Source organism: Nerophis lumbriciformis, linkage group LG27 (assembly GCF_033978685.3).
Source record: "Nerophis lumbriciformis linkage group LG27, RoL_Nlum_v2.1, whole genome shotgun sequence".
Taxonomy (NCBI): domain Eukaryota; kingdom Metazoa; phylum Chordata; class Actinopteri; order Syngnathiformes; family Syngnathidae; genus Nerophis; species Nerophis lumbriciformis.
In genome coordinates this window covers 7,143,017-7,166,053 of record NC_084574.2, presented here as the reverse complement: position 1 = coordinate 7,166,053, position 23,037 = coordinate 7,143,017, and the positions used below count along the sequence as shown (strand labels likewise).

The 23,037-nt window shown below is 40.8% G+C and overlaps 1 protein-coding gene across 1 annotated transcript; it reads left to right on the top strand.

Annotated features, from left to right (window-relative positions):
* Nucleotides 1-209: 209 nt before the first annotated feature.
* trmo (tRNA methyltransferase O) lies at nucleotides 210-18,007 on the top strand. Its single transcript, XM_061922962.2, has 6 exons — nucleotides 210-429; nucleotides 6,801-6,943; nucleotides 7,019-7,193; nucleotides 8,978-9,135; nucleotides 13,546-14,055; nucleotides 17,495-18,007. Exons 1-6 carry the CDS (start codon nucleotides 341-343, stop codon nucleotides 17,728-17,730), a joined length of 1,311 nt encoding a protein of 436 aa, XP_061778946.1. The 5' UTR covers nucleotides 210-340; the 3' UTR covers nucleotides 17,731-18,007.
* The last annotated feature ends 5,030 nt before the right edge of the window (nucleotides 18,008-23,037 follow it).

The following is a 23,037-nucleotide window of genomic DNA, read 5'->3' as shown; positions in this document are numbered from 1 at the left end:
CCCCCCCCCCCCCCCCCCCACCCCCACCCCTCACTACACGCTAGAGGATGATTGATTACACACCTTGTAATAAAAAAAAAGACAAAAAAATTCTAGCAAGAATGGGTGACAAAAGATAAACGAGACAAAACGTGACGAGCTGTTCCAGAAGCTGTTCTCGTTGACACACCCTTGATGCAGTACCCACAATGACCATAGAAGGCAGTAGCGTGCTGTACACCATTTATTCAAGTTGTAAAAGAAGAGTCGCGTTGCGTAACGTGTGTTGCGTTTGCTAACTGCTAGCAAAAAAAAAAGAAGCTATTATTGTGAAACTGTAATTATTGTTTTTGTGTCCAAAATGAGTCCTGCCTGCGACTGCTGCGTGGAACATGTAAGCACGCTGAAACGGCAGGTGTCTGTGATGCGGAAGGAAATCAAGAATCTTCGGTAAGCTGTCTTTAAAGTTACTTAAAGTCGTAACGACGCAATGCACTTCGATTGTCACGCAAACCAGTGTTTTTATGCCCTGGGAGATGACGTCATTTCACCTAATTGGGGTTTAAAATATTTTTTGCAAACCAGTAATTATAATCCGCAAATAATGTGTTGTTGTTGAGTGTCTGTGTTGTCTGGAGCTCGGCAGAGTAACCGTGTAATACTCTTCCATATCAGTAGGTGGCAGCATTGATTGATTGATTGAGACTTTTATTAGTAGATTGCACAGTTCAGTACATATTCTGTACAATTGACCTCTAAATGGTAACACCCCAATAAGTTTGTCAACTTGTTTAAGTCCACGTTAATCAATTCATGCACTGCAAAAAGTCAGTGTTCAAAAACAAGAAAGAAAAAAATACAAAAATCCATCCATCCATCTTCTTCCGCTTATCCGAGGTCGGGTCGCGGGGGCAGCAGCCTAAGCAGGGAAGCCCAGACTTTCCTCTCCCCAGCCACTTCGTCCAGCTCCTCCCGGGGGATCCCTAGGCGTTCCCAGGCCAGCCGGGAGACATAGTCTTCCCAACGTGTCCTGGGTCTTCCCCGTGGCCTCCTACCGGTCGGACGTGCCCTAAACACCTCCCTAGGGAGGCGCTCGGGTGGCATCCTGACCAGATGCCCGAACCACCTCATCTGGCTCCTCTCGGTACTTTGAGCTCCCCCCGGATGGCAGAGCTTCTCACCCTATCTCTAAGGGAGAGCCCCGCCACCCGGCGGAGGAAACTCATTTCGGCCGCTTGTACCCGTGATCTTGTCCTTTCGGTCATAACCCAAAGCTCATGACCATAGGTGAGGATGGGCACGTAGATCGACCGGTAAATTGAGAGCTTTGCCTTCCGGCTCAGCTCCTTCTTCACCACAACGGATCGATACAGCGTCCGCATTACTGAAGACGCCGCACCGATCCGCCTGTCGATCTCACGATCCACTCTTCCCTCACTCGTGAACAAGACTCCGAGGTACTTGAACTCCTCCACTTGGGGCAAGATCTCCTCCCCAACCCGGAGATGGCACTCCACCCTTTTCCGGGCGAGAACCATGGACTCGGACTTGGATACAAAAATGAGGGGTATTTTATTTGAACTAAGCAAAATGATCTGCCAATAGAACAAGAAAATTTGGCTTGTCAAGACTTTCCAAAACAAGTAAAATGAGCTAACCTCAATGAACCCAAAAATACCTTTTAAAATAAGTATATTCTCACTAATAACAAGTGCACTTTTCTTGGTAGAAAAAAAAGAGACCTCTTTGCTCAATATGTTGAAAAATATTCTTAAATGAAGTAAATGCTAGTGCCATTATCTTGACATAATGATATGCGCTCGGCGTTACATTTCTTGAAACCAGCAAACTTACACTAAAAACTAGTTTATTGTTATTAATGGAAAGTCAACAAGGCAACCGCTTGTTACTCTCGGGGTCTCCTAGCCGCTCAGGCAAATCATATTGTCTAAAAATGCATTTTTCCATCGATAACACATACTTGCCAACCTTGAGACCTCCGATTTCGGGGGGTGGGGGGCGTGGTCGGGGTGGGGCGGGGGCGTGGCTAAGAGGGGAGGAGTATATTTACAGCTAGAATTCACCAAGTCAAGTATTTCATATATATATATATATAAGAAATATTTGACTTTCAGTGAATTCTAGCTTTATATATAATTATTTTTTATATATATATATATATATATATATATATATATATATATATAAAATAAATACTTGAATTTCAGTGTTCATTTATTTACACATATACACACACATAACACTAATCTACTCATTGTTGATTTAAGGGTTGAATTGTCCATCCTTGTTCTATTCTCTGTCACTATTTTTCTAACCATGCTGAACACCCTTTCGCAGGTACCCAGAAAGGTCTCGAGTACCACCAAAAAAACGGAATCTCTGAAGACAGTATACAAATCTGTGTTAAAGGTGTACAAATACTGTTTGTATAATAAGCATGTTATTGTTTACAAATGAGGGTTAAGAGTTCAGTACTAAGAGTTCAGTTTTTTAATTGAGCTGCTGCATTTTTTGGTTGGGTTGTTTATTTATTTTGAGGAACTTCTCCATTTCTAAAAGGGGAGGAATGTTATAGAGTGATCTATGTTTGTCTGTTGCCATCTCCTGGTGAATGTTGGCTATAGCGTACTGGGGTTACTTTTTGGTCGGCCAACGATTTACGTGGTGTTGCGCACCTTACGTCAAGTGTGTGAGTCTGTTCTGAAGTCTACAGTAAAGAGACGTACTTCATCACCTCGCCTGGTTATTGCCTCCAACTCAATATATTACAACAACATTGCTGTTTACGGCAGACAAACTGCTTTACGGTAGAATAAAACGTGACTGCTGTTGTTTTGTTGTTACCGCGTTGGGAGGACGTTAATGAAACTGGCTAACAATAAACCCACATAAGAAACCAAGAACTCGCCCTCCATCATTCTACAGTTATAACGTGTGTTGTGGGAAAGCGGACGTGAATACAGGCTGTTGACACGTCACTCAGGTCTGCATGGAGCTGGAGGGGGCGTGGCTTCCAGCTCCGCCTGAATTTCGGGAGATTTTCGGGAGAGGCGCTGAATTTCGGGAGTCTCCCGGAAAATCCGGGAGGGTTGGCAAGTATGCGATAACATGACATCATCGCGCCAAGTGCGTGCTCTTTCAGTCAATTAGTGCGCATATATACAGCCCGGCCCCCCGGCCAAATTTTTTGAAATTGTAATTTTGAAGAATTTATCTGAATGTGCATGAACTATTTCTGTTCAAAATTGTTAGAAATGTCAAATGTTTAAATATTAACTGTCAGTTTACTGTACTGTGCCAACTGTACTACTATATGAGTACCTATTTTCTATTGTTTCATTGAAAATAAAACAGCAAAGTCCATTTGGCTTCCATCTGATTTAATTCCATCCATCCATCCATCTTCTTCCGCTTATCCGAGGTCGGGTCGCGGGGGCAGCAGCCTAAGCAGGGAAGCCCAGACTTCCCTCTCCCCAGCCACTTCGTCCTGCTCTTCCCGGGGGATCCCGAGGCGTTCCCAGGCCAGCCGGGAGAGATAGTCTTCCCAACGTGTCCTGGGTCTTACCCGTGGCCTCCTACCGGTCGGACGTGCCCGAAACACCTCCCGAGGGAGGCGTTCGGGTGGCATCCTGACCAGATGCCCGAACCACCTCATCTGGCTCCTCTCCATGTGGAGGAGCAGCGGCTTTACTTTGAGCTCCCCCCGGATGACAGAGCTTCTCACCCTATCTCTAAGGGAGAGCCCCGCCACCCGGCGGAGGAAACTCATTTCGGCCGCTTGTACCCGTGATCTTGTCCTTTCGGTCATAACCCAAAGCTCATGACCATAGGTGAGGATGGGAACGTAGATCGACCGGTAAATCGTCATAAGAGGAACACAGTGTAACGTAACTAAATCATTGAGATGCTGTCTAAATGAAAAGCGATTGGTGCCAAATACCTTTTCTTCCGCCCAGGTAAGTACGTAATGTGCTCAGTCATTCAGTCTGTCATTTGTTTAAGAAACTGTTCTTCTTCTTCTTAGGTTTGGTCTAGTCCAGGGGTCGGCAACCTTTACCAGTCAAAGAGCCATTTTGACCAGTTTCACAAATTATAGAAAACAATGGGAGCTGCAAAATTTTTTTGAAATTTTAAGTGAAATAACACTGCATACGAAGTTGTTTTTTTTTACTTTGTGCTATGTATAACCAGGGATCACAGACACGCTGCCCACACCTTTATGTGGAATTTGAAAGCTGGTGCAGCACGCGGGTTTTTATTTAATGGCGCTTGTCAGCGTCATGCGTACAATGATGGTACAGCATATAGCACCCACTACAACCAGCGTGCTTGATCAGCCACACGTTGTATGGGGCTTCCGCTTTTGCTCACGTAAGCAACAGCTTCGCATACTTGATCAACAACCACACAGCTCACACTGACGGTGGCGGTATTAAAAAAAACCTTTAACACTCTTACTAATAATGCACCACACTGTGAACCCACACCAAACAAGAATGACAAACACATTTCGGGAGAACATCTGCACCGTAACACAACATAAACACAACAGGACAAATACCCAGAATCCCATGCAGCCCAACTCTTCCGGGATACATTATACATTCCCCGCTACCAAACCCCGCCCACCTCAACCAACGCACAGAGGGGGGGGGGGGGGGGGGGGTTGGTGGTAGCAGGGGTGTATAATGTATCCCGGAAGAGTCAGGGCTGCATGGGATTCTGGGTGTTTGTTATGTTGTGTTAAGGTGCAGATGTTCTCCCGAAATGTGTTTGTCATTCTTGTTTGGTTTTGGTTCAAAGTGTGGCGCATTATTAGTAAGAGTGTTAAAGTTGTTTTATATGACCACCGTCAGTGTAACCTGTGTGGCTGTTGACCAAGTATGCCTTGCTGTCACACAAGTGTGCAATCAAAAGATGTATATTGTTAAACAAGTGTTGGGCTGGCACTCTGTTAACACAGATTATAGAGGGCGCCAAATGTTGTACCATCATGGCACGCCCTTATTATAGCCGAAAGGGTGAAAATCAGTGAATATTAATACCGGGAGTTTTCTGCGAGAGGCACCGAAATCCGGACGTTTCACGGGAAAATTGGGGGGTTCAGCAAGTAAGCTGCTGAGCCGCATCAGAGTGATCAAAGAGCCGTATGCGGCTCCGGAGCCGCGGGTTGCCGACCCCTGGTCTAGCCTGTGTCGACCTTTGATGATATCATGCACAAGTCTTCTCCACTCTGCTCTTTCCACCGCTCTATCCCTAATGTCATTCCTGTTGTTTTTGTAATTCCTTCCATCCACCTTTCCATCTTTGTCTTCCTTTTTCGACATTTCCCCTCACATTTTCCAAGCATGATGTCTTTACCTAAGTTGTTGTTTTAAGAAAAAGTACTTGCTATTAAAATGAGTCCCTCAGTATTATAAAACAGCTTGTGCATGTATCCTTTTATTGTAGCATATTTGGAGACACTAAATACAGAATTGAATACAAATAAGATAATGCATTCAGTGCATTTTATATCATTTTAAGATGATTCCACAAGAGCAGCAACACTTAAAATATGCTACTTGTTAAATTTTACCTAACACATTACGTTTATTTGCACAAAATATCGGATCGGTATCTCCGATACCGGCCTAGATTTTACCCGGTATCGGATTGGAAAGAAAATCAGTGCTATCGCACATCACTCTGCACTCTGGAAACAGTTTTGTTGTTCGTAGTGCTATATCATACTTGCCAACCCTCCCGGATTTTCCGGGAGACTCCCGAAATTCAGCGCCTCTCCCGAAAACCTCCCGGGACAAATTTTCTCCCGAAAATCTCCCGAAATTCAGGCAGAGCTGGAGGCCACGCCCGCCTCCAGCTCAATGCGGAGCTGGAATCCGCTTTCCCACAATATAAAAAACGGTCTACAGTAAAGCAGTTCGTCTGCCGTAAACAGCAATGTTGTGACACTCTTAAACAGTACAATACTGCCATCTAGTGCATTTGATGAAAGCACTTTTGTGCGTGCCACACAGCAATGCATCATCAGAGATGGTATGGTGTTCAGCATGGTTAGAAAGATAGTGACAGAGAATAGAACAAGGATGGACAATTCAACCCTTAACTCAACAATGAGTAGATGAGTGTTATGTGTGTGTATATGTGTAAATAAATGAACACTGAAATTCAAGTATTTCTTTTATATATATATATATATATATATATATATATATATATATATATAAATATATATTTATAGCTAGAATTCACTGAAAGTCAATTATTTCTGTTATATATATATATATATATATATATATATATATATATATATATATATATATATATATATATAACAGAAATAATATATAATATATATATATATATATATATATAACAGAAATAATTGACTTTCAGTGAATTCTAGCTATAAATATATATTTATTATATATATATATATATATATATATATATATATATATATATATATATATATATATATATATATATCCATCCATCCATTTTCTACCGCTTATTCCCTTCGGGGTCGCGGGGATATATATATATATATATATATATATATATGAAATACTTGACTTGGTGAATTCTAGCTGTAAATATACTCCTCCCCTCTTAGCCACGCCCCCGTCCCAACCATGCCCCCCGCCCCCACCTCCCGAAATTGGAGGTCTCAAGGTTGGCAAGTATGTGCTATATAAATGAAGTGGATTGTATTGGATTGGATACCCAATGTTAATTTATATTTAAGAACGATTCCTTGAAACAACCATTGTCTAAAATGTGGTATTTTGTTACAGGCTGATGCTGGACACTGCAACCAGAACTCATCGCAAACACATCCTTTCTATTCAGTCCGCTTTGTCAAAAGCAAGCGTCCAGAAGCTTGAGAAAGACCTGCCGCCGCCTCCGACCGCTTCACCCCAGGAAGCGTTAGAACACGGTGACAATAGCAAGACGTTCATGGTTCCACTTACAATGGATCACTCATTTAACCACGTTGTCGTCGTCATTGCAGGAAACATTCAGACCATCCCCATTGGCTACATAAGTTCCTGTTTCTCTGTGAAGAACGGGACTCCCAGACAGCCCACCGTCTGCGGACCCTCGAGGGCGGAGCTGCGACTGAAGCAGAGTGTCTTCAATAACCCGGAGCATGCTCTTGTAGGACTGGAGCAATATTCTCACGTCTGGTAGGTGGCATAGGCCGTCAGTCATATCTTTTGCATAAACAACTTTGAGGTTGACCTAGGGGTGTAACGGTACACAAAAATTTCGGTTCGGTACGTACCTCGGTTTAGAGGTCACGGTTCGGTTCATTTTCGGTACAGTAAGAAAACAACAAAATATACATTTTTGGGTTATTTATTTACCAAATTTGTAAACAATGGCTTTATCCTTTTAACATTGGGAACACTATAATAATTCCGCCCACGTTAATCAACATTAAACTGCCTCACATTGTTGCTCAGATTAAATAAAATGACAAAACTTTTCTTCTACATATAAAAAGTCCAACATTTAACAGTTTCAAGTCAACTCATCATGCTTAATTTATTATCAATCAATCAATCAATGTTTATTTATATAGCCCTAAATCACAAGTGTCTCAAAGGGCTGCACAAGCCACAACGACATCCTCGGTACAAAGCCCACATAAGGGCAAGGAAAAACTCACCCCAGTGGGACGTCGATGTGAATGACTATGAGAAACCTTGGAGAGGACCGCATATGTGGGTAACCCCCCCCCCCCCCCTTTAGGGGAGACCGAATGCAATGGATGTCGAGTGGGTCTGACATAATATTGTGAGAGTCCAGATCCTTTTCGGCTAGTATTTGGTTGGGTGGACTGCAGGGACAGGATATTTAATGTTCCAACTGAGAAACTTAACTATTTTTTGCAAATACTCAATAACTTAGAATTTAATGGCAGCAACACATTGCAAAAAAGTTGTCACAGGGACATTTTTACCACTGTGATACATGGCCTTTCCTTTTAACAACACTCAGTAAACGTTTGGGAACTGAGGAGACCAATATTTGAAGCTTTTCAAGTGAATTACAGCATTTGGGAAGCCTGTAGTTGATTTATTATGTAAATGTTATATTGTTATCAACATGTGATAGCAGGGACCCTGCCATTCAAAACTAGGCTGCTGCATTTCTAATGATTAATGTAACTATAGCTGAAAAAATGGTACAATAGCAATAAGGGAGACTATTCATCCCTGAACACCATGAAGTTCATGTAGGCTTAATGATGCACTTACATTATTATATCAACTATCAGAGACAGAAACTCTTCATTTAACATAATGTCCTTTTTTGCTGCTTCAACACAGCTCAATCGACACAGAAAAAGATAAAGTGAAATAACAGACAGACAGGGCTTTGCTGTCCGTAACACACACTTACCGCAAAATGAGCTAACGTTACGCTAAAAGCGAATTAGCCTTCACCTCAAGCCAGGACTGCGAGCGAGCTGAGCTGACGTTTATGTTTCTAGAAGGTTTCTAGAAAGTGATGTTACTAGTAGTTGACTGGGAGGTGTTTATTATCATTTGGGGAGAGTCCGCTGCCTGATGCTTACCTGCTAAACGCTAAGCACTGACTACATGCGCTCTGAATACGCACTGCTGATTGGCTGTTACCGCTCTGTTTGTAACCAATCAGATGGTTGTGTGGGTGGGACAATGCTGGGTGCTGTGTAGAGGACTGACAGAAACAGAGGCAGAAGAAAGCGGAGTCGGCTACTTAATATGTTCGTGTGGAAACTCGTTCGGTACACCTCCGAACAGAACCGGAACCCCCGTGCCGAAACGGTTCAATACAAATACCGTCACAAGTACCGTCACACCCCTAGGTTGACCTCAATATGTTGTAAGGAAGCTGGACAATGAGTTCCAGGTTATAATGGTCATATTTGGGCATAAGCCTGCATTCTGATATGTGTCACATGTGATTCTTCCTACAACAGGGTTATCTTTCTCTTTCACAAGAACGGGCACATGAGTTACAAAGCCAAAGTGAAGCCCCCCAGGCTGAATGGTCAGAGGGTCGGCGTGTACTCCACTCGCAGCCCGCACCGCCCAAACGCTTTGGGGCTAACCCTCGCAAAGTTGGATAAAATCATAGGTACGTATCAAACTTAAACATCCCCTAACTATACTATTGTTCAACAATTTTGAAAATGTCTCAGAGGTCCCACTGGAAGTCTATTAGTTCAAATATGGCCTTGATGCTGGAATTTAGACAGTTTACGTACTGGGAAGTTAGACCCCGTTTTCTGTCTCCGTAGCTTTAAAGCGAAAAAGCATGTTTTTCCAAGCCTGTCTCAGGCCATGTACACAGCAACACGGATACTTAATAAACGCATACTTATCTCTACCTCTTGTCCACACGCAAACGCATACTTTTGTCCTGAAAACAGCAGACTTTTTCAAATGCTGGGCAAGGGGAAGAGTTCCAAAACTCTCTGCTTGGCGTATGAGTGTACACGGTAGAGATGCGCGGATAGGCAATTATTACATCCGCAACCGCATCACAAAAGTCGTCAACCATCCGCCATCCACCCGAACTAACATTTAATCAAAACCGCACCCGCCCGTTGTTATATATCTAATATAGACGATGCAAGGCATTAGTGAGGTTATAAAGCTTTTGCCTGTTAAAGAAAGGAGACTGATCCAATGTAGCAGAGACATTCAATGCGTGCCACGCTGTCACGGCCCAGACGCACACCAGTGCGCAATCATCTGGGAGCCGCGCTGATCAAACTGCTGCAGGCAGCTGCGTTTTATCTTGTTTTAACATCCTGTGGCACTCTTCTGGGATCACGGCGGACGAAACTGCTCATGCTCAGGGTGTTTGTGGAGGTTCGGGGTTTTGCACAAATGTGATGCACCATGTTAGATGTCCCGGTTTTGTGACTGTCGTAGACATAAACAGCGTCGCAGCTCTTGCAAATCACGTAGCCAGCATTACTATCATCCTGATTTACAACCTCATAAAAACGAGTCCACGCTGAACTTTTCTGGCCTTTTTTCCCCCTGGTCTTTAGTATTCCCTTTTTTAGTTTGTCGCGTACCACGTTTGCTGCCGGCGTTGCCATCTCTTTTTTTTTTCTTCTTCTGTTGTGGCATATGCTGCAGGTGCCTGCTCGTTTTTCCTATGTGGGTAACAACATTTAACTATGTATATAGATTTCCGAATTGGTTTAACTGCCACCCGCCTGAATCTATTTAAAATCTAATTTTTTTAAATTTCAACCGCCCGACCCGACCCGTGGATAAAATCTAATTTTTTTTATTTCAACCGCCCGACCCGCGGATAATCCGCGGACTCCGCGGTTGTGTCCGCAAACCGCGCATCTCTAGTACACGGCTCAAACACGGTTGTGCGCTGTCATTTCCAAAGCTCAACAACACTGCCTCGCTGGCTTTAAAGACACAATAAGATGTTTGAACGTAAATATGCTGCTATATTCACTTTTAACATTGATAAAAAAAAGACACATTAAAGCAGGCTGTTTTGGATACTATCACACTTTTTGTTTTGTGTCATAAGAAAGGTGCATCATTATGAATGAATGAAATAAGTTTATTTCGGTCATATAATCAACCATCAACCATTATGTGTGACCAGTTTAACAGTACAGATGATACATATTTAACAATCATACACATTTACACACAAAAAGAAAAAGAATGACCAAAAAAGGAATAGGCTGAAGCCAAAGCTTATATTTGCCTATCCTATACCTTCACTGAAAATAAGATTGCCTGGAACATCGTTAAAAAAAAAAAATCAATGGGATGAAAGTAATTGTTACTATATTTTATCCTTTTCAATTATTTCACCTTTCAAGGTTTACTTGGACCTTAACAAAGAACTACATGTCTTCAGCTCATCACTGAGCTTGTTCCACCATTTAACTCCTAAAACTGAAATACATTTGTATTTTATATTCCTTCTTACTTTACATATTTCAATAATCAATACCCCCCGTAAATTATAGTTTTCTCCTCTTAATTGAAATAAGATAAGAATATAAGCTGGAAGGCTGTTGTTCTTTACTCGAAACATCATTTCCATTGTTTTTAAAAACACAATATCTGACAATTTTAACACATTAGAACTTATAAATAATGGATTGGTATGTTCATAGTAGCACACTTTGTATATTATTCTAATGACCCTTTTTTTAAGTTTAATTATTGGATCTATGTTTGTTTTATAAACATTTCCCCAAACTTCAACACAATATGTTAAATATGGAAAAATAGAATAATAATATAACATATGCAGACATTTCTTATTCAGCATGTGTTTTACTTTATAAAGAATAGCAATGGATTTGGATATTTTTCCCTTTATATATTCAATATGTGGTTTCCAACATAATTTATGATCAATTATTTTTCCCAAGAATTTAGTTTAATTTACTCTATCAATTTCCACTATATTTAATTTTAATTTTGCTTCACAATTTGTACTTGCACCACTAAACACCATAAATTTAGTTTTCTTATCATTTAATGATAACTTATTAATATCAAACCATTTTTTTAGCTGAATCAACTCAACCTCTATTATCCTCAACACTTCCTCACTTATCGGTACGTGTATTTGTATTGAACCGTTTCGGTACGGGGGTTTCGGTCCGGTTCGGAGGTGTACCGAACTAGTTTCCACACGGACATATTAAGTAGCGTAACGCACGTTGTGTAAACAATGCACACCGAGGCACAACACACGGCATGCTAGCAGCTAACAGGCTAGGATAGACTGACTATACGTCCTCTTTTCACCGGACATGTCCTCTTTTGCGGAGCTGTCAGGGCGGAGTTTCTTAAATGCCTCAAATGTCCGGCATTTTGAGTTAGGGTTGCGTGTATTTTCAATGTACGTTCAGGGTTAAGAAGGGGTTAAATACAAAATAAACTGTGTGCGCAGCAGCATTGGTGAGGGAGGGGCAGAGACAGAGAGAGAGAGAGAGTTATGATAAACGCGCATGCGTCGCCAGGCTCTGCTTTTTATCCATAGATTTATCACATTTAATTTTTTATTATCTATAGCAGGGGTGTCAAAAGTGTGCCCCGGAGGCCATTTGCGGCCCACAGCTAATGTTTTAAAGGCCCACGGCACATTCTAAAAATACTATTAAAATAAACAAAAACATAACAAAAGTGAAATAAAAAAGCTTAAATGTAATTTAGAAAAAGTTGCAATGTTGACTAATAAAACAAAGCTGGTTTTTTTTCTTTTAAACTGTCATTGCTCAAAACATAATATTGAATCAAAATCAATGTTATTATGAATTATTGACCTATCCAAGGTTCCCATTACTTCACATCAAATATTCCACTAAGAAAAATATTTTTGGTGGAAGATTTAGCAAATTTGGTAAATAAATAACCAAAACATTTGTATTTTGTTGTTTTCTTACTGTCCCGAAAATGAACCGAACCGTGACCTCTAAACCGAGGTACGTACCGAAACGAAATTAAATGTGTTTGCTTTGATAAATGTTACTCTGAAGAAGTTGCAAACAGCCCCTTTAACAGACCGGTATATGCAGTTTGGGCTCATCTCGCTTTGGGAAGGTCAGAGTATGCAAGGCAGGAGGTTTTTTTTTCCTTCGAAACAGCCTAAACACCCAGAACTTCAAAAGTGACTGTTTTAAAAGCCTCCTCTTTTAAAAGTTACCCAAACAGAGAGGGAGAAAAATTATTGACGTTTCTGGTGCTCTTTCGACAAATATTACTATTATACCATCATCAAGATAACACTTTTGCATAATAGGGGACATTTTGAAAAGCACAATAAAGATTAAAATCTCTGTTTGATTCCTAGGTGATACAATACATCTGTCAGACATTGACATGATCGCGTGTACCCCGGTCCTGGATATTAAACCCTACATTCCAGAGTATGACTCCCCCAGCACAAGGATGAGTGTTGCGTTTGGACCAGTTGTTCCTCCCAGGGAATTCAAGTCGCAGGTCGCTCTCAAGCTCTTTACGACACTTAAAGCTGAGTAAAAGAACCACCAGAGATAGGATAGGTATTTTGTAATATATTTGCAAAGCTTTGTAAATATACTGAGACCAGTCCAGCATAGAACATTCAATCGCGCAGCCAAGATGGTCTCCCCCCTCTAATGAAAAAAACTCTCTCCTCTATCAAGTCTCTCTCCCTCCCACCCTCGCAGTCTTGTTCCTCGAGCCCAAACACATGCCCATTGTCCTCCGCACCTGGACATAAGAATAGATAAGAGGAAGGAGTATCTCTCTTTCTTACATTCCACACTCAAGGTTAGCACACAGTATTTGCAGACAACCAAAAGACCACAATTGGAAGAAAAACACTAGCTGTTTTGTAATATGATTATGAAATTAAAGAAGTAACACTTAAATACGGATATATGTAAATATCTGCCTCCGACAAATATTACTATTATACCATCATCAAGATAACACTTTTGCATAACAGGGGACATTTTGAAAAGCACAATAAAGATTAAAATCTCTGTTTGATTCCTAGGTGATACAATACATCTGTCAGACATTGACATGATCGCGGGTACCCCGGTCCTGGATATTAAACCCTACATTCCAGAGTATGACTCCCCCAGCACAAGGATGAGCGATGACTGTGAGCCTTGTCAACAACTAGACTCCGCCCCTTTGTCAGCTAACCATCCAACAGAAGCTCAGTTAAATGTAAAAAAGATTGCGGTCAAGTCTGGAGCGGACACTCCAAACAAAGACGGGTGTCGGTTCCCTAATTCTTTGCCTGGAGATGCTCTCGCTATGCTGGAGGAAGTGAAAACATACCTGAGCCAAGGTGACTTCCACCAGGCAAGCGGCGTCGGCAAGCGGAGGGATTCAGACCCGACGGGAGTCGAGCAGGACCAGCCGCCCTGTTACAGAGAGGAGGCCTACAGTACCATCGCCGGCTGGATCCGAGAGCCGCCTGTTGCCAGTCTGGAGGTCCGCTTCACCCCTCATGCTGAGAGGGAACTAGCACAATTCCTTCCCACAGAACAGTCAGGTACGGTTGACTTCGATTGTTTCAGTTTTTACAGCTCAAATTATGTTTGCATCTTATTAAAGCACATTTTACCAATGGACAATACTCTAGAACAGGCCTGGGCAATTATTTTAACTCGGGGGACCAAATTTAGAGAAAAAAATGTGTCTGGGGGCTGCTATATCGGATTTTTAATACAAAACCTCACAATAATGTCCGATTGAATGCTAAAACGTTATGACAGATCACCTGAAAAATGGAATGGAATTACATTTTTTTTACTGAATGAGAATGTACATGTGCATGAAAATAAAGAATGTGGGATTTACAATATTAACTATGAAAGATAAAACACTGAAAATTGACAACATATAGTACAGTGGTTCTCAAACTTTTTTTGTCATCCCCCACTTTGGACAAGGGGGAGTTTTCAAGCCCCACCTGCCCCCATCGCACCAACAGAATGTTAATGCCAAGCTTAACATTTTCAAATTTATTGAACATCAAGTAACATCAAGTTGTATACATTCAAACTCAATAACATAAAATAACATCAAGTTCAATAATAAATAAAATAACTGTGCAGCTGTGGTATACTTTGCATCAAGTTCAATAATAAATAAAATAACTTGCATCAAGTTCAATAATAAATAAAACAAAAGTGTTATAACTTGCATCAAGTTCAATAATAAAAAAAAAAAGTGTTATAAGTTGCATCAAGTTCAATAATAAATCAAAGTGTTATAACTTGCATCAAGTTCAATAATAAATTTAAAAAAGTGTTATAAGTTGCATCAAGTTCAATAATAAATCAAATAAAAGTGTTATAACTTGCATAAAGTTCAATAATAAATCAAATAAAAGTGTTATAACTTGCATCAAGTTCAATAATAAATCTAATAAAAGTGTTATAACTTGCATCAAGTTCAATAATAAATCAAATAACTTGCATCAAGTTCAATAATAAATAATAAATGTTGTGACTTAGATTACCATAGTAACTAATTAGATTACCTTAGTAACTAGTATATCATGCAAAAGCGCAGATTACAACCATTTAAATACTTTGTATAGTTCAAGACTTACGGCCATTTGAAAATATCACTGCACATCAGAATGACAGCTACACTTTCCATCTTAAAGATCTAAAAAAATTTATTTGGGAATGTCCAGCGGGCCAGATTGAAGAGTTTAACGGGCCTCATGCGGCCCCCGGGCCTTAATTTGCCCAGGTCTGCTCTAGAAAGTAAACTTGGATATACTTTAGGGTAGTCAGTGTACCACTTATATCGCAGTCTAGATCATACTTGCCAACCCTCCCGAATTTTCCGGGAGACTCCCGAAATTCAGCGCCTCTCCCGAAAACCTCCCGGGACAAATATTCTCCCGAAAATCTCCCGATTTTCAGCCGGAGCTGGAGGCCACGCCCCCTCCAGCTCCATGCGGACCTGAGTGAGGACAGCCTTTTTCATGACGGGAGGACAACAGGGTGACAAGAACTAAATCATCCAGACTAGAGATAAATTGTATTATTATGTTTATCTTACCTAAAAATAAATATATTTATTAATTAAAATAAATAAATAAATAAATAAATTTTTACTATATTTTGCTAAAAACATCAAAATTAATTGTATTTTTATTTGTATTTTTTCCTGACTCCTTATTACATCCAGCCACAGAATTATACATTAAAATAAACATATTTGAAATAATTGATTTTAAATGATCATAATAATTCATTTAAAATTACCATATTTAACTATTAAAATAATTGCTTGTTTATCAACAACTTTAGCATTTTATTCATTACATTTTGAAACTCTCAGAAGCCAAGTTATGATATATTCCTTAATATTTATTTATGCAAGTTTGAAGTATCAATTATCTAAACACAGTTTTGTTTGCATATTTTCAGGATGTAGATATCTCTCTCTCTCTCTCTCTATATATATATATATATATATATATATATATATATATATGTGTATATATATATGTATGTATATATATATATATATGTATGTATATATATTAGAGATGCGCGGTTTGCGGGCACAACCGCGTAGTCCGCGGATTATCCGCGGATCGGGCGGATGAAATAAAAAAAAATTAGATTTTATCCGCGGGTCGGGTCGGGTCGGGCGGTTGAAATAAAAAAAAATTAGATTTGAAATAGATTCAGGCGGGTGGCAGTTAAACCAATTCGGAAATATATATACATAGTTAAATGTTGTTACCCACATACGAAAAACGAGCAGGCACCTGCAGCATATGCCACAACAGAAGAAAAAAAAAAAAGAGATGGACACTTACGGAGCGGAGAAGGGACGCCTCGCCGGGGTCCGGGACCGAGGCCCCTTCCCCCGAGAGGGCCCCACCAGGAGCCGTAGCTGAGGCGATCCGCGAGAAGGGCCCGACGCACGTCCAGGGTCACCACCGCGCCCACCGCACCGACACCCCGCCTCGTCCGCCTTCGCCGCGGCCGGCGTCACGCGCAGCAGGTAAGCAGCTTACCTGCCCGCCACCCCCGTGGCCGGGGGCTCCTAACAGGGGTCACTCCGCGCGCTCCGCCCGCGCAGCTTACCTGCCCGCCACCCCTGTTGCCGGGGGCGTGTAACAGGGGTCACTCCGCGCGCAGTGCGCTCACGAAAGGGGTGGGGCTCACCCTGGTTGATAATCGACAGCAGGACGGTGGCCATGGAAGTCGGAACCCGCTAAGGAGTGTGTAACAACCCACCTGCCGAATCAACTAGCCCTGAAAATGGATGGCGCTGGAGCGTCGGGCCCATACCCGGCCGTCGCCTGCAGCGAGACGCGCTTGGAGGTGCGCTCAGCGCGGCTCCCATATGATTGCGCACTGGTGTGCGTCTGGGTCGTGACAGCGTGGCACGCGAATGTCTGTGCTGCATTGGATCAGTCTCCTTTCTTTAACAGGCAAAAGCTTTATAACCTCACTAATGCCTTTCATCGTCTATATTAGATATATAACAACGGGCGGGTGTGGGCGGGTGCGGTTCTGATCAAATGTTAGTTCGGGTGGATGGCGGATGGTTGACGACTTTCTGATGCGGTTGCGGATGAAATAATTGCCTATCCGCGCATCTCTAATATATATATATATATATATATATATATATATATGTATATGTATGTATGAAATAATTGACTTGGTGAATTCTAGCTGTCAATATACTCCTCCCCTCTTAACCACGCCCCCAATCACGCCCCGCCCCACCCCCGACCACGCCCCCACCCCCCACCTCCCGAAATCGGAGGTCTCAAGGTTGGCAAGTATGGTCTAGATTCACTGTCCACTGAAATTTGAGTGGAAAAAACACTTTTATTGTCTAGTTGACAGCACAAGCGAGTGACCATGATGCTTACAGTCAAGTCTGGGGCTGCATGACTGCTGCCAGCATAAGAAAACAGTGGTTCATATCAACGTTCATCCTCCCAGGGCCCCCTGTAAGTGACCGTCCAAGGTTCAAGTTCCTGCGCAATTCAGAGGAGGCGGCTGCAGCCATCAGAGGCGTGCTGTCTGCTGACCCTCGGTCAGTCTACAGGAGGACTCGATGCAAAGACAAGCTCTTTTTCTTCACACTAGATTCAGCTGACATAACCTGCTGGTTTGGACAAGGCTTTGCTGAGGTGTTGCAGGTGCGCCCCGTTCAGCATTTAATTGAAGCCACATAAAAACGGGATACATTGCAGGTTCCGGTAAGCCTTTTGTTTTTAGTACTGTATATTGTCATGGTCTCCTCTTACTGTGTTCACAATCAGATTTACCGGCCAATTATGTTTGACACACAAGAATCGAGTCATTATAAACAACAAATGATGACTATGGTAATTGTCTTCTTATCCTAGTCTTCCTCCAGCTTTAAAAGTGGTCAAATTTTATTAAAATAAAAATAAAACATGTTATAATGTAAACCGTATGAACTATAAATAATACAAATTAATTAAAGTGTGAATATATTACAGTTATTTTAATCATATTATAGTATAGTTTGTGGGATCTGTAATTGTGGCTTGTGCATCCCTTTGAGACATTTGTGATTAAGGGCTATATAAGTAAACGTTGATTGATTAAAGACCAGTGACATGCGGTGAGGTTGATGGCTGGTGAGGCACTGACTTCATCACAGTCAGATTTACAAACATATGAACCCTAAAGAGTATCTTATTCACCATTTGATTGGCAGCAGTTGTCGGGTTATGTTTAAAAGCTCATACCAGCATTCTTCCCTGCTTGGCACTCAGCATCAAGAGTTTGAATTGGGGGTTAAATCACCAAAAATGATTCCCGGGCGCGGCGCCGCTGCTGCCCACTGCTCCCCTCACCTCCCAGGGTGTGAACAAGGGGATGGGTCAAATGCAGATGACAAATTTCCTAGTGTGTGTGACAATCATTGGTACTTTAACTTAACTTTAACTTTACACATACAAACTGTAGCACACAAAAAAGCACATTTAATTAAAAAAAAACGTTATTATGGTCTTACCTTTACTTATAAATGAAGTCCACAACTAAAGCCCTCACTTAAACTTCCCACGTGCAAGATTGAATCTATTTAAAAAAGTGTAACCGAGGGTTTATAGATGTCGCCTATACTGTATGAAACTACAAAATAACAAACACGGAGGCTCCAGTTTACACGAGGACCACTTTATTTACCTTCTTTCAAAAACCTCCCCTCCACTCCATGTCATGACTTCCGCTCTTAGCGCCTTCAAAATAAGAGCTCAAGGCATATACTGTATAACAGCGCATAACAGTAAATTAATATCACAAAGAGAAAAGCCCATGAAAATAGGTTACAAAAGTTATTTAATAAGAAGCCAAAAAGTGCAAAAACAATAATGTTCATGTTGGAGGAGTTGTGAATTAGATACACCTGCAGACTGCAGGTGTACCTAATGTTGTGGCCCTGCAGTCATTCACAACTCCTCCAACACGAACATTATTGTTTTTGCACTTTTTGGCTTCTTATGAAATAACTTTTTTAAATAGATTCAATCTTGCACGTGGAAAGTTTAAGTGTGGGCTTTAGTTGATATAACAATTCTACGGCGGGGGTGCAGGAGGCGGGATTACTGGAGCCTCAGCCAGTGCGTCTTTTGCAGCCGTTTTATGATCGCTCAGCACAAGAAATACGTTACACACATACAGTTGTTGACAAAATACACTGTACATTATACACCTCAGCTAACTAAACTATGGAAATGTATAATATAGTTCATATAGCAATACAATCTCACTACACAGCAGGCCAGCAGTTAGCCAAGTCCGGAATCCATGTTGAGGCACTGAGTGACGTGCCTCAACTGGCTGCTGATCACTGCACAGTCTCTTCTCAGTATTTGAACGGCAAATGTGAAGATTCAGCGATTTTGAATAAAAATAATCTAAACCTGGTGAAGTTAAATGGAAAATAACTTTATAGTATAATCACTGGATACCAGTGTTGGGACTAACGCGTTACTGTAACGCCGTTAGTTTCGGCGGTAACTAGTAATCTAACGCGTTATTTTTTTTAATTCAGTAATTTAGGAACCGTTACTACATGATGCGTTATTGCGTTATTTTGCGTTACTTTTGATGTAGTATCGGCTAGAAACAGAAGCGCTGCGGTGAAGTTCTTCTGAATCTTCCTCTGTCACAAGCCGGAGAGAAGAAAAGAGGCGCGGTCTATGTGTGTGTGTGTGTGTGTGTGGGGAGGCACACAAGTGAAAAAAAAAAAGTTGTTGTCACGTTCAGTCCACACACAGCGTGGTCATGGCGAGCGGAGTAACGGAGGAGCTTGAACGCCCCCGCCATTGAATCGGTGTGTTTATAAGTGCAGACTCGGTTGTGCAAAACGAGGGTTTTAAACACATGCTGAACGTGCTTGAACCACGTTACGACATCCCGTCGCGCACCCACTTCAGCAATAAGATTGTGCCAGATCTTTATGAGCAGGAGAAGAAAAAAGTTGTGGATGAACTATCCCGAGCATCATCTGTTGCGCTCATGACAGACGGGTGGACGTCCAGCGGAACTATAAGCGCTCACTTCATCACAGCAGACTGGGAGATGAGAAGACACGCCCCCTCTACGAGAGTCACCTTGCGCAGGTACTGACACAAGCAGTGGAGGAATGGAAGATAAAGATATCCCAGTCACACGTGATAATGCCAAAAATCAAATAATTACAGAGAATGAGGCAGGACTGGGACCACAGATAGGTGCTTTGCACATGTAGTGAATTTGGCATCACAGAAGGGAATCTCAGTCAATAGGATGGAGCGCCTCTTTGGGAGGATCAGGAAGGTTTCTTACTTCCACCCAAGCACAACAGCTGCTCATGTGCTTAAGACAAAGCAAGAAATGCTAAAGCTGCCTGCTCATACATGATGTCCCAACGAGGTGGAACTCCACTTATATGTTGGAGCAGCAGGCAGCTATATACTCTGCATTGACCCACAACACCCTGAAGACAAATGTCACCCTGTCTGATGATGATGTGAGAGTGGCAGATGAGGTCCTCTAGGTGCTTAAACCCCTCAAAAGTGTTCCATCTCTACTGACCACTGAAACTTCACCATGTGTGTCAATGATCCTGCCACTGAAAACAAGGATTCTACAATCCATGGCTCCAAGTGTGGAAGACAGCAGCATCACTCCAGATGTCAGGCTTTATTTCACTACCTATGTTTCAAGGAAGATGATGTTTCTTCTTATGTTGCACTTAAACTTGTTTTTTATTAATGGTCATTGATCCAAGTTTAAAGAAAGGAGGAATGCCTTTTTATGTTGCACTGTTTTTCATTAATTATGTTAAAAGGAAAATAAAAATGCATGTCAAGTTGATCAACAGATTGTATTATTCTCCAGTGCAATAACAGTACTGAAATGAAGGCAAAAAGGGCATTAATGGGAGCTTTAAAAAAAAAGAAGAAAAAAAGAAGTAACTAAATAGTTACTTTTCACAGTAACGCATTACTTTAAAGACCCTTCTTAAAAAAACATTTTTATTCACTGGCTTTTAACCCAGCATGAGACTTTAAACCAGGCCCGGGCAATTATTTTGACTCGGGGGGCCAGATTTAGAGAAAAAAAATGTGTCTGATATATATAATGATATATATAATGTCTGATTGAATGCTAAAAATGTTATGACAGACCGCCTTAAAAAACGTAATGAAATTTTACATTTTCCTATGAACGATAAAACACTGAATATTGACAAAATATGAATGTCACTCCCCCTTTCGATCGACATATTTTACAATCAAGTGAAACGCAACAAAAATGCAACAAACAGTGAAATATGAACGCGAAGGGTACAAAATAAACCCACCTACCATCTGATATATCACTAAGCTTTAGAACTTTGTTGTGAAAAGCTCCTTCCGCGTCTGTGGAAACGCTTCCCGCCCACACTGCTTGGTGCCTCGTCTGAGCTGCTGTGACGTAGATTACCATAGTAACTAATTAGATTACCATAGTAACTAATTAGATGACCATAGTAACTACCGTATTTTTTGGACTATAAGTCGCAGTTGTTTTCATAATTTGGTGCAACTTATACTCAGGACCGACTTATGTGTGAAATTATTAACACACTAGCTTAAAATATCAAATAATATTATTTATCTCATTCACGTAAGAGACTAGACGTATAAGATTTCATGGGATTTAGTGATTAGGAGTGAGAGATTGTTTGGTAAACGTATAGCATGTTCTATATGTTATAGTTATTTGAATGACTCTTACCATAATATGTTACGTTAACATACCAGTTGGTTATTTATGCCTCATATAACGTACACTTATTCAGCCTGTTGTTCACTATTCTTTATTTATTTTAAATTGCCTTTCAAATGTCTATTCTTGGTGTTGGCTTTTATCAAATAAATTTCCCCCAAAAAATGCGACTTATACTCAGAGGTGGGTAGAGTAGCCAGAAATTGTACTCAAGTAAGAGTACTGTTACTTTAAAGATTTATTACTCAAGTAAAAGTAAGGAGTAGTCACCCAAATATTTACTTGAGTAAAAGTAAAAAGTATGTTGTGAAAAAACTACTCAAGTACTGAGTAACTGATGAGTAACATACACACTCATATCATATATATATATATATATATATATATATATATATATATATATATATATATATATATATATATATATATGTATATATATATATGTATATATATATATATGTATATATATATATATATATGTATATATATATATATATATATATATACATACATACATATACATTGATATATACAGTATATCATTTATATGTATTTATTTTGCTGTTTTTGTTTACATGTTAAAGGTGTTTTAATGAATATACATGCATGTTTAACATATAGATTCCTTTCTTTCATGAAGACTAGAATATAAGTTGGTGTATTACCTGATTCTGATGACTTGCATTGATTGTAATCAGACAGTAGTGATGATAACGTCCACGTTTTCAAATGGAGGAGAAGAAAAGTTCCTCCTTTCTGTCTAATACCACATGAAAGTGGTTGGTTTTTGGCATCTTCTTTGTCCAGCTTCCATATTCGTTTTTATACACTTTACAAGAAATATATTGGCGTCAAACTCCGTAGCTTGCTAGCTTGTTTGCGCTGGCTTTCGGAGACTCTTATTTTGAAAGCGCAGGCGCGATGGAGCGGCACTTTTATTGTGAAGACAGGAACGTCCTCATGTGCGATCAGTCTTTAGGCTTTTGACGGCATGTACGGTTGAAATAAAGTATCTTTTTTCCTTCACACTTTTGATTGATTGATTGGAACTTTTATTAGTAGATTGCACAGTACAGTACATATTCCGTACAATTGACCACTAAATGGTAACACCCCAATAAGTTTTTCAACTTGTTTAAGTCAGGTCATGTGACCACCTGGCTCTGTTTGATTGGTCCAACGTCACCAGTGACTGCATCTGATTGGTGGAACGGAGTGAACGTCACCAGTGACTGTATTTGTTGAAACAC

Bases quoted from the DNA above. Each gene is read 5' to 3' on its own strand.
- trmo (XM_061922962.2), top strand. From the start codon at position 341: ATGAGTCCTGCCTGCGACTGCTGCGTGGAACATGTAAGCACGCTGAAA. The intron at 7,194-8,977 runs GTAGGTGGCATA...TTCCTACAACAG, and splicing joins GAGCAATATTCTCACGTCTG to GGTTATCTTTCTCTTTCACA. The intron at 9,136-13,545 runs GTACGTATCAAA...TTTGATTCCTAG, and splicing joins AAAGTTGGATAAAATCATAG to GTGATACAATACATCTGTCA.